This window comes from Plectropomus leopardus, chromosome 13 (genome assembly GCF_026936395.1).
Source record: "Plectropomus leopardus strain MGB_pleo_1.0 chromosome 13, ASM2693639v1, whole genome shotgun sequence".
NCBI classification, from domain to species: Eukaryota; Metazoa; Chordata; class Actinopteri; order Perciformes; family Serranidae; genus Plectropomus; species Plectropomus leopardus.
The window spans coordinates 8,899,738-8,916,987 of record NC_142188.1 but is presented as its reverse complement, the minus strand read 5'-3'; the positions used below and the strand labels follow the sequence as shown (position 1 = coordinate 8,916,987).

At 38.5% G+C, this 17,250-nt stretch overlaps 1 protein-coding gene across 2 annotated transcripts in view; it reads left to right on the top strand.

Annotated features, from left to right (window-relative positions):
• Positions 1–12,935, top strand: part of anapc1 (anaphase promoting complex subunit 1) — a 56,683-nt gene extending 43,748 nt beyond the window's left edge. For both annotated transcript variants that reach the window (XM_042502205.2, XM_042502204.2), the window contains exons 46-53: positions 3,231–3,308; positions 3,511–3,578; positions 4,303–4,441; positions 5,072–5,158; positions 7,920–8,015; positions 8,780–8,969; positions 10,388–10,519; positions 11,977–12,935. In XM_042502205.2, coding sequence (XP_042358139.1) covers positions 3,231–3,308; positions 3,511–3,578; positions 4,303–4,441; positions 5,072–5,158; positions 7,920–8,015; positions 8,780–8,969; positions 10,388–10,519; positions 11,977–12,119 — 933 coding nt within the window. In that variant the 3' untranslated portion in view covers positions 12,120–12,935. The remainder of the gene's footprint in view (positions 1–3,230; positions 3,309–3,510; positions 3,579–4,302; positions 4,442–5,071; positions 5,159–7,919; positions 8,016–8,779; positions 8,970–10,387; positions 10,520–11,976) is intronic.
• The last annotated feature ends 4,315 nt before the right edge of the window (positions 12,936–17,250 follow it).

Sequence of the window (17,250 nt, the reverse complement as noted above, 5' to 3'; positions counted from 1 at the left end):
TCTGTCTGTCTCTCGCTCTCTCTCTCACACACTTACTGTTATCCTCTTGACAAGCATCAACACACTAGCACAAGCTGTAACGTACACTCTGTGCTGGTTTCAGGTCAGCACAGGAAAACACGCCTGTCCACCAAACTGTACCTGTGGTTTTCTTTTTGTCAGTATTACTGCTTTCAGCTGGACAGCTTCCTCAAAATAAAATTTCACACCGTCCAGGCGACTTTGCTGACACCATTCAAAAAAACAAAAGCTTATATTAGTGGCATCTCATTCACATTTATGCCTTACTGTTGGGCATTGTGACAGCAGCCGTTTAATGTGTTTTAGTATCAATTTCTAACTGGCTGAAAAGTTTGTTAATTGTTTATAGGATTCTCATTTGCTTGATCTCAAATTACAGTTTAAAAAGAGAACACACTGGTGCATGCAAGGTTCCCGAGGATCCTTAAAAAGTCTTGAAAAGCATTAAAGTCATTGATCTAAAAATAAGACTTTGATTGGTATTAAAATGACTTAAATCAGTCTTTCAAAAGTCTTAGAAATGCTAAGACACATGAAGTATCATTTTATAAATTGCCTTTGTCTGTTTTTTTATATGATTTACAAAATTTCTTTTGCATTAATTGTACTAAAAAGTCATGTTTAATGTCATGTTTATATATTTAGGCAAAAATGTCCCAAACCTAACTATCCCTAAGCTGTAGAAACCCTGCACATGACCCAGAAAGAGATGAGAATAATTTCACATTTGAGGAAGCTCTTTATCTAACTGTGTTTTTGCAATAAAGTAAACTTGGGATTGCTAAAAAAAAATGTTAGTTTTCATGTTTGGTGACACACACAAGGAGTCCTGGGTCCTCTTTGCCAGTTCTGGAGAGGAGCCGCTGTGCTGCACTCCACAGCGGTTCAGACTTTCGGGTTTTGTGTGACCGAATATTTCACAAGACTGCGGTGTGCCCATTCATTTTGGCCACAGTTATGTCATTTGGAACATGTGCGCTCTGTCACGACCATTTCCATGTAAAGCAGGAGGCAGACATACACTGGCACCTGGTCCTGATGCCCCACAAATGGAAAGTTAAAAGAAAATAAAGATCCACCATAAGGTTTACCAGAAAATGACATGCTTAGATGAGAATAACTAGTTTTTCCAGTGTGCCACATTTATGCAGCTATTATTTTGCTCCTGTGTATCTGGAGTGCCGCAGATTTTCGAAAGATGTATATTTAACAGCCATTGTTGCAATACTGTAATTGTGTCCTTAGAGATGCAGTAAATAGCTCCTGAATTACAGGAGCAGTAATTTCTAAATAGCCCTCAGTGAGGCTTTGTTGCTGCTCTGTATAGATGTGGCTGTTTCAGAAGTCTCTTTTTTCCGCAGCACTGAGAGGCCCTGCTGCTGTCGCATTGTTCATAGCTTTGTTTTTTCATTTAGTATAATGATTTTGAGCTTTACTGATTTTGCAAGGAGCCCTTTGAAAGAGAAATTATGTGTTTCTAAATTCTTCTTTAAAGCCTTCAGTAAACAGTAGGCTATTATTGTGGCTGTGTGCTAAGGCAGAATGTCGGGCCTTTTATAGAAATTGGGAAACACTGAGAGCAGACGAGGATTGCACACCCAAATTGATGTGAACGAGTTTTACATAGGAAAGATGGCTTGTGACTGTAAGTTAGCACATTTAAATGCCTCATCACTTGGAAAAATCTTGTAGAGGAATTTTTTTTATCACATTTACTCTCTTTATCGGCATGTTTCAGCTACTGTACTTTGACTACTACTTCTGCAAGTATGGCACATCAGGTGTGGGAAACAGCATTAATTAATGCAGCACTCCATAATGCAGCTTATATATGTTGCACTTTACTGCAAGCTTCCACAAACACAGAGGATTTTGGGGGTATTTTTGCATCTTTTATTATAAATAGAAATCAGGGCGAGAGATATGCAAGAAAAGTCCCAGGATAACCGAGGACCACACACAGTGGATTTGAGCTTCAGTATTTCCACATATGAAGGATGATAGAAGGTTAAAGATGAAGGTTGTTGTCCACAGTGGGGACAACCTCTCACAGTTTTCCTCATTTCATTATAATTCACAGCAGAAAGCTTAGCCTGACACTGTGAACATCATCAGTAATTATGTCGCTTTCTGTGTGAGAGAAATGCAAACACAATATGTGTCATATGCTATATTGGAGCACATTAAACAAATTATATTTTTTTTTTTTTATTTAAATGCCCGTAAAAGCCAACAAAGAGTCCATCTCAAAATGAACTTGAATTAATGATGTCTAATAATAAATAATAATAGATTTTTTTTTTTAGTGCGCTTTTCAAGAAACTCAGACACTTTACAAAAGTCAAAAAAGATCATAAAATAGAATACCTTAAAATACATAATAAAATATACAGAACATTAAAATTCACATGACATATGCAGCTCTCAGGAGTCAGTTTTGGGCATTTTGTGTCCCTTAATTTCAGACCAGACTGGGAGCAAGTCCAAAGTGCACAGCTTCAAATCCCCTCTATCTGAACACTGGACCACATTCAGACAGAATTACATCAAAATCATACAATTCAGAGGCAGCAAAAAGTGATTTTTAATAATCACTAACGCCCCAGGTCTGGCTGTAGTCTGTATTTTGGTATATTGCCATTTGACTATAATTTTGACTTGAGCATTTACTTTTCATCAACAGGTGCCTTTTCAGTGTTTTTCCTCCAAAAAAAATTATCATTCATGTCACTTATTACTATAGTGTAGCCTATACGAGTAACATGGATATATATTTTATATAAACATGTGAATATACAGCCATCAGTAACTGCAGTATTTTTGACACTGGCTTACTAATTATACGCATAAAGTGCATTATATGTGTAGGCTATTTTAAAACTTAGGCCATCTCTGACATCACAAGCTCTAAACAGCCATTACTTGTCGGGAAATAGTAAAGTTTGCGGGCCTTTAGGGGGCCGTAGTATTCTGTACTTCTGCTTCTTTGTAACATTATGTGTAATTAAAGTAAGCTGTATCGCTACGAGGAATAATCTGGGTATTGGTACTCATGTAGCAATACAGTATGTAGCAATACCGAGTATTAGTACACTTTGATGCAGCTGCAATGTGTTTAAGGATCTTACAGATAAACTTTAAGCTGTGAGGGTGTGATCCTTCATTGTTGTGTATGTTGTAATGATGCCTTTTTTGTGTGTTTGTTTCAGGAGACCAAGTGGTACGATGAGACGACGGTAGAGTTGATGGCTCCCACCATGCTTCCTGAGCTGCACCTTCTCAAACGGGTAAGAACATTTCACATCTTCTTGACTTTGTATTCCAGCAGAAATAAAAAGTTCATAATAATGCGCTCTTTGTTGAGGTAGGTGCAGAGTATTAATGGATGTACAAAATATTAACAATTACATCCTTATGCCTCTTACATTATTTAAGGTAAGCACTCCATGATAACTTATTTTCTCTTTTGTATTTATTTATTGATTGCAGGTAAAGGTGAAGGGGCCACGATACTGGGAACTATCTGTAGACCTCAGTAAAGAAACACATCATCTAAAGTAAGTATGAGAACAATTACAGTACATGTAACATACGTCTGTTTAAAAACTACATGCACAGTGTGACGGCCGTTTTACACAGGCTGGTCAAGGTGGATATGTTACACTGTTATTTTTCGCCACGCCATACTTTATAAAAGGTACAAACACAGCATGAGGGGACTGAGTTTTCCACCTTTAAGCCGGCAGTGGAGCCAGTAACAGAGCTGAATTGATGATTGTGTAAAAAGTGCAAGTTGGCGGGACAGGACAGGTGTTTTTATGTTTTTATGACGTATTTTGTGTGCAGCCCACTATTGGGAGACTTTAAAAGCAGCTAGCAGGAGTTAGCAGCTAACTCGAGGAAGAACATCAACTGAAAGTGTCTGTAAATTGGGGAGACAATGAGATCCGAAAGCTTCTTACCCTCAAAGCAGAGGACAACGTCAGACGCCATATAACAGGGAATGATTGATACTGCTATCTTAGTGCTCCCCGGAGCATACGTTAAATTTTACATGAGAGGTCCACCCTGCTGTTACACGTCACGCCTCTCACACCACTTTTGCTTCAGGAATGCCAGCATGCTGTCTTAAATCACGCACAGGGATAGCATGATGCCAGCACTGTTGGCTTCTGAGTAACAAAGCAAAAGGACTTTTGTTGCTGCAGTATTGCAAGACTTCTGTAAGCAATAAATCATTCTTTTTGTGATTAAAAGGACAATCTCTCACACGTCTCTCAGGTCCATCCTGTCCAGAGATGGAGTGTTGTATGTTAAACTGCGAGCTGGCCAGCTGCCCTACAAAGACGATCCTCAGGGCTGGAAGAGCCTGCTGGCCTCCACTGTCAACCACAGCAGCCCTGGAGTCAGAGCCTTCAAGGTGAACACATGGAGACATGGATCACACATAACACCAATATCCATCATTAGAAGTCTATTTAGTGTCTGTAGAGTAATCTGGTTGTGATCTGGATGGGAAATCTAGTTTATGAACATCTATGCATTCTCAGTTCTTTATTATTAACACTCACTGCTGGAAATGTTGACAAAATAGACCCAAAATTGCAGTTTTTATGATGTTTGTCTTTGTAAACATTTTCTTTAATATCTGGGTGAAAAGAACCCGTTTTAAGAAATACGTCTGCACCAATAACCAGCTATAAATAGAAGTGAGAGAAATTGAATTGACCTCCTCCCTGGTGGCTGGTTGTACTCAGTCTTGGCAGGTTGTCACCACAGGTTAAGCAGGCAGCTGTGTGTTTGACAGACTGTTACTGGTTTCCTGACGGCCTCAGTGTACGCTGTCAATACACCCGCAGGGCCAGAGGAGCGCAAAACAAAACGCATTATTCATTCCACCGTCCTCACTGTCCCGGTTCTTGTTCCATGTTGTATTCTTTCCGTCCTTCTCTTGACTGCATCTCCTTGTGTCCTTGTATTCTTCCTTGTTTCCCCATGATTCCTTGATGTCTTGGTTAATGTAAATAATTTGACTTTTGTGTTTCTGCAGCCTGAAGCCATCTCTACATTCACCTCAGAACCTGCCTTGGTCTCCTTTGCTGAGTTCTTCTGCAAAACATCTGAGGAAATCAAACACGTGAGTTTATCACAGACATAGATGGAACTCTGAAGACACTTTTGCATCTTAATTGCATATTATTGCAGCCATTTTAGTGTCCTGACAGAGCCTGTAGCTGCTCTGACCAATTTTATCAGTCTAAAACAATGTATGATAGCTCCTCTTCCTCATCATTGCAGCATTTAATTTTTTTAAGAAAGCATAAACAACAGATACACAAAAAAACTCAATTGGAACTGGGTTGTATTGGACGTTTGTAAATTTATCTTTATGTTATTGTCTAAAACATCCAGACAAAACTTGCAAATACAACAATTTAAGGGGAACAGTCAACGTTTTAAACTTAACTGTCAGTCCTTGGCGATTGTACCTCCCACTTTGATTCATGTATACATACAAAGCTGGAAAAATTTGAGATAGTTTGGTCATTTATATATTTAAAGCTGGCATTAACTTTGTTTGTTGATTTGGTTACAACTGGCATTCAGTTGAAGTCGACATTTTCTGTGTAAGAACAAGTTTGACTGGTGAAAACTGTTTTTATGTAGTGATGCATGAAACTCGCATTTTAACTCGGCTTAGAACTAATGAACACCTGGCTTCAACTTTTTCTGTGATTTTGGGGGATTTTTTCTGGGGAGTTTGGTAAAAATTCTCATTAATACTGAGAGTATCAGGACACTGTACGAAGCAGAAACTGTATTTTATGGCCCAATTCACACATTCATTGTATTATAAGGCTGGCTTCAGTCCTACTAAATTTTTCTCCCTTCTAGAAAAACATTAACAAACCAGGAAAGAGTCGAGTTTTGGCTCCTGGAGGTTCTCTGACTTCAATTATGGAAAGTCCCGAAAAGTTCATTGGATGTTTTATCAAAGCCAAGATGGAAACCAAACTCTAATTCACACTTTGCTCACCATTAGTTTTGAGTTAGTGTGTGGTTGGTCTGGTGATTTCAACAGAAACTCTTCGCTCTGTTAAAATTTGGCTCCAGACACTTTCCTCCCAGCCAGCGAGGGAAAACACCCAGACATGTTTGTTGTTTTTGTCAAAAACAAAATGAATGTATTCCCATTCACCCTGCATCCCTTCTAATATTGTGTATCCTGAATCTGCTTTTCTTCAGGATGTCATGTGCAGAAGCATCTGCATATCCAGACACAAATTTGTGAAAAGAAAAAAAATAGAAAAAACTGTAAACGATAAAAATGAAAATAAGTTGTGGCTAAAATCATCAAAAGCAACAGGAATAATATTCAAGCATTCAAAAGTCCGCACAATGTATGGTCCCAATTTTAATAACTGTCGTGACTGTTGTCAGGTTTCAGCTTTTAATAAAGTATACCTTCAACATTCCTGAAAGGCATTAATATATTGGTATGCATGCAAACACACTGAATATATCTATAATAAACAAGATCAGTTTACAGCATAATTAAGACTTAACATCACGCCAAGAAGGATTCTACAAACAACCACGTCATCTTTCAGTAGAGACTTCAGTCAAAGCAAATAACAAGTGATAACCAGACTTTCTGTCTGTGCTTTTTAAAATATATTTTTGTTATAGATTGTATTAAATGAACCGACACCTAAAACATGTGTTTCGATTAGGTAACAAGTTTCCAATGTTTAACAATGCCTGTGGTCCTGATAGAGATCTGGGAAATAATGTGAGGAAGACGTTCAAGCATGACTTTGACTAAAAAAATGCCAAAAAAACAGATTTGTAAACAAGATTAATGGAGAAAAAAAATGTGTAACTGCCTTAAATCCCCTGGAAATGTGGTTTGAAATAACAAATACACACATTCCCCATGTGAAATACCCAAAACTGTTTCAGCTTTTGTGTCCATGTAGGATCTTTGTGCTCATAGAAGAAAGCTACAGATGGAAATAAGGTTTCAGGGCCTTTAAATGAAGCACACTGAGGGCCATATGCAGGGAGGCAGATTTTCTCAGCTTTAAACACAAGGCAGCTTTATAAAGCACGTCATACACATGATAATTTAAAGAGCAGAAATAGATTGTATAGGTTGTCATGTCCAACGCTCAATCTGCTTATTAAACTCTTGACTCCTGTTTTGTGATCAAAGAGGCTGCTTCGGGTTAATTAGTTGGATTGCAGAGAGGTCACTGCTTTTAGCTTGAACAGTGAAATGGAAGAAAATTAGTCATTTTGTAGCAAAATGTTCTGTAATTGAATTTAATGACATAGCAATTTTAAGTCCTTCAATTTCATTCACAAATTCTTCTTCAGTCATTTGAAAATCATTCTTTTTTATATATAAAAACCCTGTTTTCAAAAAGCCCTAACTTAAATGCACTTGCTGGTATATAAGGAGTCTTTCTGCAAATGTGCCAAAAACTAGATGATAAAGGAACTCTCGCACACAAATGCAGAAAAGATTACATCACGATGCTCACATGTAAATTTATCATAATGTCATTTGACTTACACGGTGATACTGCATGTGCTCAAATGCAAAATGTTTCAAAATTTCACCACCATCATTATGAGATTGATAAATATAGAATCTGAAAAAGCAAAATAAGCAGCAAAAAAGAGGATAGTTGTTGAATAAATCTCTAACATAACTAAAAACTGTAGATGCTAAACAAACCTATCATAAGCCTGTCATAAACACATCTACATACCAAGGATTTGACACATATGTCAAAATGTTATAGTTAGTAAATAATAATAATTACTAAAAAATAGTTGGTATAATTATGCATGTGCCAAACTCACTCACTCTGTCTGTGTTGTGTTTGCAGAGGGATGATACTCTAGTGTTGTTCTCGGCCATGCTGTATGAATGTGTGACACAAGAATGTCCAGAGATGCTGCCCACATATATTGCTATTGAGCAGGTAATGCACGTGTGCACACACACACACACACACACACACACACACACACACACACACACACACACACACACAGTTGAAATGGTCCTATTTCTTGCTTGTTATTGTTTCAGCATTAAGGCAGGGTTCACTCTGCTAGCTATCTCATGTTAAGTTAGTTTTATGTCTCCAAATTCGATTTTCATGCTTCAGTAAAATGAGCTGAAATCAATTAAAAACTAAGATGCTTTTTGGGAACAATTGGAAAATCTGTGAACCATGTACGACTTATGAATAACACAATATAATTGTACCCCTGTGTGTGTTAGTTTAAAATAAAGCAGGAAAGTCTGACGGCTACCGTTGTATTTTAGTGTCACCTGTTGCTATGCCAGCTAAACTTTTATCTATAGCTGTCATGAGCCCAAATATACATGGGCAATGTATAGCTGTCTTGTATACATAGATATGTATTAAACTGTACTGCTGAGTACTAAGTTTCTCCACTTAGCACTCTGCATTACAGAACCGATTATACTTGCACACAGCAAGACTCAAATACATATACTGCATGACTAAAGCTATAATTCTGCTGCTGAGGAAATGCATGTAATTGTCTTTTTGAAACTACTTAAAAAAGGGTGTTATGGGTAATTGTAAAGGCTCGCTAATATTTTAAATATCCATCGACAGAGACACTAACAGATTGAAGCCTGAAGTCACTGTCAGAGATAAGAATCCATTCTGCTCATGGTATGTTAACTTGTGTCGTCGCCTGCGTCTCTCAGGTGGTGGGTGCTCTGCGACGGGGTGACTTGCTGCAGACCTTCCCCCTGTGGCAGATGCGTCTGGTGGTGGAGTTGTGGGACAGCAGGGTGCTGCAGGGTCCATCTAACCGTCACGACGCTTTGCTCACCTCCGAGTTTCTGCCCGTCATGAAGAACATGGTGGATGTAGCGCTGGACAGCTGGCTCAAAGGTGAGGAGGGGCGAGTCGGATGATGGATGAATAAACGAGTGCGTGAGTGGGTAAAGGCAGATTAACACACTGAAGACAACATAAATCATTCTGAATACAAGTTTCAGCGATCTCCCCCTTATTTTTATTATTATTATTATTATTATTATTGTTAATAATAATAATACTAATATTCAATATCTATCAAAATCAGGCAAGGGAATACCGATGAAAAGTGACAAGAAAATGACCATAAATGTAGTTTTAAAAAAGGGAAGGGGATTATTAAAGAAATATCAAAAAAAGGTAAAATGTTCAGAAAACTATGTTTAAAATTATTTTAATAAATTTTTCAAATCATGTTACTGAAAAAAAAAGACTTTTTTCCAGCACTTTTTCAGGTCATTTTCCTGCTTCTTTTTGTATTTTTACTTTTCATTTTTTTGCTTATTTTCAGGTCATTTTCTTGTAATTTTTACCAATTTCTTGCACATTTTTCGGCCATGTCTCATTAAGCTCATTGCCTTCTCCGCCTTCTCTATTTTGGAAAAGAATCAGAGGTTTCAGAGGGTTAAAGATGAGCAAAGAGTCAGCAGTGGGAGTGTAAAGCAGAGCAGTCAATAAAACAGGTTTTAAAAAATTGTAAATAATCACATAGACTAGAGGTATCTGGCCCTTCTGTCAAAAATGTACGCCAGGAGTGTGTGAGACTCCCATGAGCACCTCTGGGCAGAGAAAATGGTTACAAACTTGATGAGCAGATAGCTCATGTCGGAGCAAATGACACCCAACAGTTTTACCTCGACTACATGTGACAAAACTTTTTTCAACAGGCTGGATGTGTTTGAGCTTGAATGCGCCAACAGGGTGGAGAACAATAATGTCACACAGACTGTGTACACTGAAGCTAACACACATTCCATTAGTTAGCTGCACACACACACACACACACACACACACACTGCAGTAATACATGCTCACTGAGAGGCGTGGGAAACAGGTGAAGTTGTTGGACGACACTGCGACCGTGTAAACCGTACAAACATGCCTTCGCTTTCATGTTTCGTGAAGCCTCTTGGCTCTGGCAGAGGTTTCAAAGTCAAATCAAACTAACTTGACCTCAATCGTCAGGAATGTTTCTGTTCGCTGCAGCTCACCCATGAATGAAAAATGTGTCTAGATTTATCCTTGTTTTTTTTAGGATTCTTGTTTCCTCTCCTCTTCTCTCAGTGCCATTTGTCTTTCTCTTCATGAAATACTTAAACTGTATTATCAAGGATGTGTTTTAATTCATTTTGGTCTCAAGTTTTCACTCTAAATTTCACATTTTGATTTGTATTTGTTGCCTGTTAAAGTAGATACAGTTACCCCTGACACACCAAGACAAAACAGTTACAGAATACCTGAATGCTTTGTGTGTGTGTTTTTTTACTTCCTAGACAACAGCTCAGTGTTGAGATCCTACATGAGGGGCGAGGCCCTCCCCAAGGACGCCCAGTCTATCGTGTTGGCCTGCTTTTTGGTGTACCGATCCATCCCCTGCCTCAGGAACACACACACACAGCTGGAGGGTGAGACAAACACATCTCACTAACCTGACAGGAATTACTCATCTGTGGAGAGTAACTAAGTACATTTCTTCAAGTGCTGTACTTGTATGTGCAGTTTAAATGCACTTTTATGTTACTTATTAATTCTTCGATGCATTTTAAAGGGAAATACTGTTGTTTTATTGCTGTAGTTACTAGTAGCTTTTAAGATCAAGACTGTATATTACACAACACATGTTATGATTTAAAATCTAATGTGTTATTTTACATTAAACCAGTTGTTCCTAACTTTTTATATTTTAACAAACATAAAGTATTGCTTAGTTAGGGGTCCCTGTCACAGTTTTCATATGAGTTGTTAAGAGTTAAACAAGGAGACATTTGTTCTCTAAACCTCATGGATGGTTTCACATGAATAAATGAGGCTTAGTGAGATTTAAACAAAACAAAACAATATTTAATATAAAAGTAAAGGTTAGAGGTTAAAGGTTTAGTCCCAAAAATAATCTTTATTTTTCTTCTTTCCTGTGGTTTTATTCATATCATGAATCCCCTGATTTAACTCGTGGCTGCTGACTACCTTACTTTATAAGCAGTTGAAACTAGCTCCTCCTTTTGCTGCTACAACAGTAAAAAGCTTTTTCTACATTGTTGCATTTGTATTATTAGCAATCGTATGATGTCATATCCGTTACAGGGACATCTTTCAACAAAATGAGTGCTTTTATGTTTGATACTTTAAGTACTTTTTTATTGAGAATACAACTGTATTTTCACTGAAGGATTTTGAATGCATGATTTTTAATGGTGGAGTATTTTTACATTTGTTGTACTAGTAGTTTTACTTTTTAATAGTTTTGCCATTGCTGGGCTTACTTTTATCAGATTGCTTAATTAAGTCTCATTACAACCAGGGGTCAACTGATACTGATACCGATTATTAGTTCTTAATAAGACCGATAACCGGTGTTTGGAACTGATATGCATTTACAATAACGATGAAAACATTTTCGTCAAAATTTAGAATATGTAATATAAAAAACGTCAACACAAAACTTTGTTTAAATGCCTTTAGAAAATGTTAAATCAAAACTGAAACTTTCAACATCAGACACAGCAACTTTTTTTTGATAAAGTTAACAAAAAAATAAATAAAAATAGCTCCCCAAGGTTTTACAAAGTAAAAGTTCCTCCTATGCTGATATTCTTTACATGTATTGCTGTCTTCCCTGGTGTTCGCTGAGTACAATACGCACATGTTTTCATTTATTAATTTTATCAGCGGTCATTAAAATAAAATGCCAGCACAGATGATTGGCAAAATGCCAAATATCTGCTCGGATAATCGGCCGGGCCGATAATCTGTCGGCCCTTAATTCCAACATCTTGTGTGTGCCGAACAACTGTACCTGCAAAAAAAATGACTCTTGCGACAGTGATGCTGAAGTCGTCCAAAGCTCTGTCCTCTGTCCCTGCAGGCTGCAGCTCACTCGGGGATTTATTGTCGCGTAGCAGCCAGTTGCGCATCCCTCTCAGAGACCTGCTGAGGCTGGTTCCCGTCCTGCTGGGCTCTGCGTCCGGAGCACAGACTCTGCTGGGCTTCCCTCTGCAAGCGTTTTGATCCTGATGCTCAGTACTGGTCAGCTGGCTAGTAACGTCTCAGAGATGCAGTTCAAAGCCTTACGATCCCACTGCGAGCACAGGTAGGACAGAAAACTGATTTCTGCCTGGAACTCCTGCAGGTGTGTGCAGCAAGGGGGACAAAATGTGACCATAACAGCTCTTCTGTCTCACTGCATCACTGCCTCTGAGAAGAACTGTTTGGAAAATACAGACTTTGTTTCCTTCTCAGCCACTAATAAGTAATATTAGAATTTTGTAATATAATATTTCTATGTAGGATTTCTTTTTTACAGCATAAATAAAGTTTAGGCTGCAGTCGTGATGCAGTTCACGTGCCATTTCTGTAGCACAACAAATCCAACATGGGGACTTTTTTGATGGTTAACTTTTGCTCAAAAGTCCGGTCCACGAGAAGACTGAAACAAGACAATAAAGCAGAAAAGTACCTGCACACGTCATGAATACTGTGGTTTATTCAGTGTCTTGATATTTCCACACAGGGCTCAGTCAGCCAGTCGTTTTCTCTCTCTCTTTCTTTATTCTCTCATTAGCTGAAACTTCTTACATCGTTATCGATCATGTCTTGTGTAACACAGATGTTGTTGTGGTGGCAGTGTTACATCCTTATGGCCAAGATAAAGATCGTTTGAAGTGAGCCTAGGATCAAAAAGCGCTGCGGGTTTGTTCGCGGTGCTTCCCATCATAAGTGGAGTTCCCCTAATCCTCCAAAACAACTTAACTCTGCACTTAATGGGAAAAAGTTGGCTTTGCGAATGTCTCTTTCACTTACTGAATTAAATTATCCAAACTATGACTCTTAAATAGCTTTGTGAAAATTTGTCTGAAACTGTGATCTGTGATGGCCTGCGATCAAAATTGCTGCCTCTTATGTTCAGTTTTATTCAGGCTTTTTGCAAAGTGATACAACAAGAGACCGTATGAAGAATTAAGTCAACACAGCAGACGAGCGCTGAAGCGCTAATCTGTGACCGGTTTGCCGAAAATGATGGATGCCGCTTTCGCAACTCGCCACAAGACAAATCTGTCATATTGTTTTTGTTGTTGTTTTGTTTTCCAGAAATACAGTTTGGTCTTTACCGTGTTAAAAGCAGTGAATGTTTTTCAGTTCTTAATATTAACGACCACAAAAATACTTATTTTACTTACTTACTTACTTAATAATCTGACATTATGGCCTTTAGACATCTGAAAGTCTGAATCAAGGTTTGTATTTTCAATACATTGTATACATTTGATCTGTTTTTTGTTTTTGTTTTTTTTTTGGTTTTACATCGCAATTATGTGGGCGCACCGAAAGCTATACACATCATGTCCTGTAATCATCACCTATGTGAGCTGCTTCTCCCAATACTGGACAGTGATTGGTCAATAGACAGACTGGCCCGTCCTTTTGTGTCTCCTCTCTGTCATACTCTCGGAAAATCACTGAAAAGTGTCTGAGATTTTGTGAGTTTTTTAAACTGAGCCTTAATAAATTTGTCCTCTCCTCTCTGCATGTGCCACAACAGCTGATTTTGTTGTGTTTGTGGACAAACTGAAACCCGCACTTGACTGTTAACTGTTAACATCTCCTCTGCTTTAATTGCCAACACCAGTCCATTAAATTAAAACAAAAAACAAAAGTCCAGACCAAACGAGGCAGATGTGACAGGACAGGCACATTTAACATTTAAGAACCACAACACACAACTAGTGATGAGAAATGAGGGTGAGGGTGTTTTCATGAATTCATTTGCAGTCGTGTGATGTTATTAGATTTTCTCATACAGCTAAATACCAGCGGTGTTTAGGCAACAACTTTGAAACCCAAAACTGTGGGACTTTCCTACACGTGCATGAACACCTAAAATGTTGATGCGGGCAGTTGCTAGGATTTTGACTGAGGGGGTCCGACAGAGTTTGAAAACCTACAGCTTTAAGCATTTTAAAGTTGTTAAAAAGCATTGAATTTTGAGGCGCAGCTGAGTGTGGAAACTCTAATGTCATGCAGTTAGTGTGTGGGAGGATGTGCAATGTGTGTTCGGCTCAGAGTCTTAGATCGTTCCCAACCAACAGCTCTGAGGACATTCCAAAGCAAATGGAAAACATCCGAACAAACAAGTGGTTCACACCCTCCTCACAGAGCTGCAACACACAGAGCGGCTCCTCACACTCACATCAAACTCCGCAGATGCTAAGATGTGTGTTTATTTTGGAAAGTGAGATTAGATTATTGTATAAGGGTTAATTAAAGTACCTCACAGCCAAAGTGAACATTTCATCATTTACTGCCTACAAATAGCAACACATTTACATGACTGCCTGACAGAAACTTTAATCTACAGTGATAGTCATTAGATGCACAAAACGTATGTAATAATGACGTCTTTTCTATCTGTTGAAAGTCTGCTCTTCCTCATACCGAGTCTAATTCCCCTGGTCTGGGCGGACGAGGGCGCAGGGTTTGACACATCTGTTAATCTCTGGAGTTTAAACGTGGGCGGACCAACAAATTCATTGTGCTTTCCGCTGAACAAAGTATTTAACAAACCTCTTAAGGGTTTTCTCAGAATTTAAACCTTGAAAAGGCACCAAAATAGCAACCAGACATGACTCAGTTACTTTGTATGGTTTAAAGGGATCTTTTAGACCCATCGCTGTGTGGACTTTGAGTTTTATTTTGCCACAAAAGGACATTTAGTGGTTATATCTGTGATGTCTTTCTAACATACTTCCTGGCCTTTATTAGCACTCCCAGTTGCATGGGTGGATACTTGACCTACACACTATTGCTTCATTTCCCATCACTGTAATGCTGTTTATTCTTTACATACTGTATCAGTTGTATGTGGTAACTGAGATGTGTTCATCCTTTTTCTCATTAGAGCAAATAAGACCTACATTTTAAGAGCTGGTGCTGACGGCAGATGGTAAAAGGAGTGATGGGTTGATAGGGGAAAATCACATCTGTTTCTGTAAAGAAAAAATAACTAACAAAAAATGGTTTCCTCTTCATAACAGCAGTCAGTGCAGTACAGACAATAAAACAGAACATATAGTCCTGTTACTGCTGCAAGACAAAGCAGCCAGCAATCATCCTGGTCTCTCTTTCGTAGTGTAATCATTGTCAAAGTACTGCAATTTGTTTGATACTTAAAGCTGCACTTATCAATATTACTTATCAATACAATGTGCTTATCAATTGTGAAAAAACACTCCCTGTAGAAATAAACCTGCTGATGTTTTGAACATCCATCAGTCGCATAACGTCGCTCAGTGGAAACGCAGTAATCTTGCAATTGTCTTTTATTGACATTTTGAAAATATTGCCTAATTTTGGCGCAAACCTGTAATTAAAACCTGCCTTATGTAAAGATGAAAAGAGACAATATTTTAAAGATATGTTTTTTGGGCTTTTCAATGCCTTTATTTGATGGGACAGATATAGCGTGAAAGGGGGAAAGAGAGAAGGTATAACATGCAGCAAAGGGCCGAAGCCGGACTCAAACCCGCGGCTGCTGCGGCGAGGACACAGCCCCTGTACGCTGTGCACCCGCTCTACTAACTGAGCCACTGGGTGGCCCAATAACAGGCAATGTTGTGGTTTTCCTAAGCTTGATCCTGAGTGCGTGTAGCTTTAATGCTTCAAAATATGATACCGTTAAATATTGACACACATTTTCATGCATAAATTAGGCATATACGTTAGAGAAAATCAAACAGGGAGGCTTTACTTTCACTGTCTGCATTAAACTTGTAAGAATACCTGGAGATTTCATTAAATCTTATCATTAGGGTCCCTGCAAACTTTATTGACCTCTTTTCTCACCATGCCAACATGCCACCAATGTACAGCATGTATCATGTTCGACGGGCTTTCCAGCATCACACAGTGTAATTGGCGAGATAACTAAGCCCTCGGCGTCCTGCTGTGTTTGACTTGCTGATAATGACTGTGTGGTTTCCTGGAAACACGTGTCGCTTTCAGTCAACATGTCTTAAAAAACATTCCAGGGAAATGTCACATGACAAGTAAACTGAGCGTTTGGGGCCAACAGGAACTGGAACTGCCTGCGGGTCTCGATGCGTCTTTAAAGTGGAGATTCCAGGACTTTCAAAACCACCAGACTTTTGATCATCTTAAAGGACTCTTCCTCTTTTACTCATTTTGTATGAGTTCCTTGTAACTGTACTTTTGTGATGCCCCAGGGCCTCAGGGTGTTCTAAATAAAAAGCTAAATACTGGGAATGCAGGAAAAGAGAAATCACATATTTTACTAGCTAAGTAATACCCCGTGCTGACAAGGAGACACTCAGTCTAACACTGTGTCCTTACTGGGAGTAATTTAGTTACTGCACCTCATTGCAAGATGCAGGTTGTTCGTGGTGCACACACACAAAAAGACACGTGGCATCTGCCTGTTTTGACAACTAGGGAAAGAAATTAAAAACAGGAATCAAAGAGGGAACAGGATAATTAAAGAGAATGAAAGTGAAACTAAAACTTATCTGGTCTTTATTTTATTGTGGTTGATTTCTAGATTAATACCAGCAGATAACACTCAGCAATACTCAGATAGAAAACACGTTTGACACAGATTGTGTGACTCGTTGAAGACGTGGCTGCGGCAGTCAGGAACATAGAGGCTGACTTACTCACAAAGTCGGAGGAGACGATGCCTTATCAAATATGTCTTCAAGTCACTGAGATCCTGACTCGAACCACCCCTGAATATACATAAAACCAGTCATCTTATGTATATAATATCCTGAATTCTGGACCACTAATTAAAGTTAGACTGAGTTTTAGACACTCTAGCAGCAGCGCTTAAGAGATTGCAATGATGGGCCATTAATAGTTTTAGTCATTTCTACTACAGCTATTTGGTGTTTTGGTGATTTGCCGCATCTTCAAGTGACATTCATGGTTCTTAATGTTGAAATAAATACTTTTTTATTAATTTAACTTTAAATTAAATGGCAAAGTAATGGCTTTGAAATGACACCATCTGCATTTAGATTGGTTCCCTATAAGCCTCGCTTTCACTTTGCTATTTTGTCTGCCGCTGGTGCAATTATTCGGGAAAACGAATGTTCCGTTCACACCATTGTGCGACCAAAACAGGAAA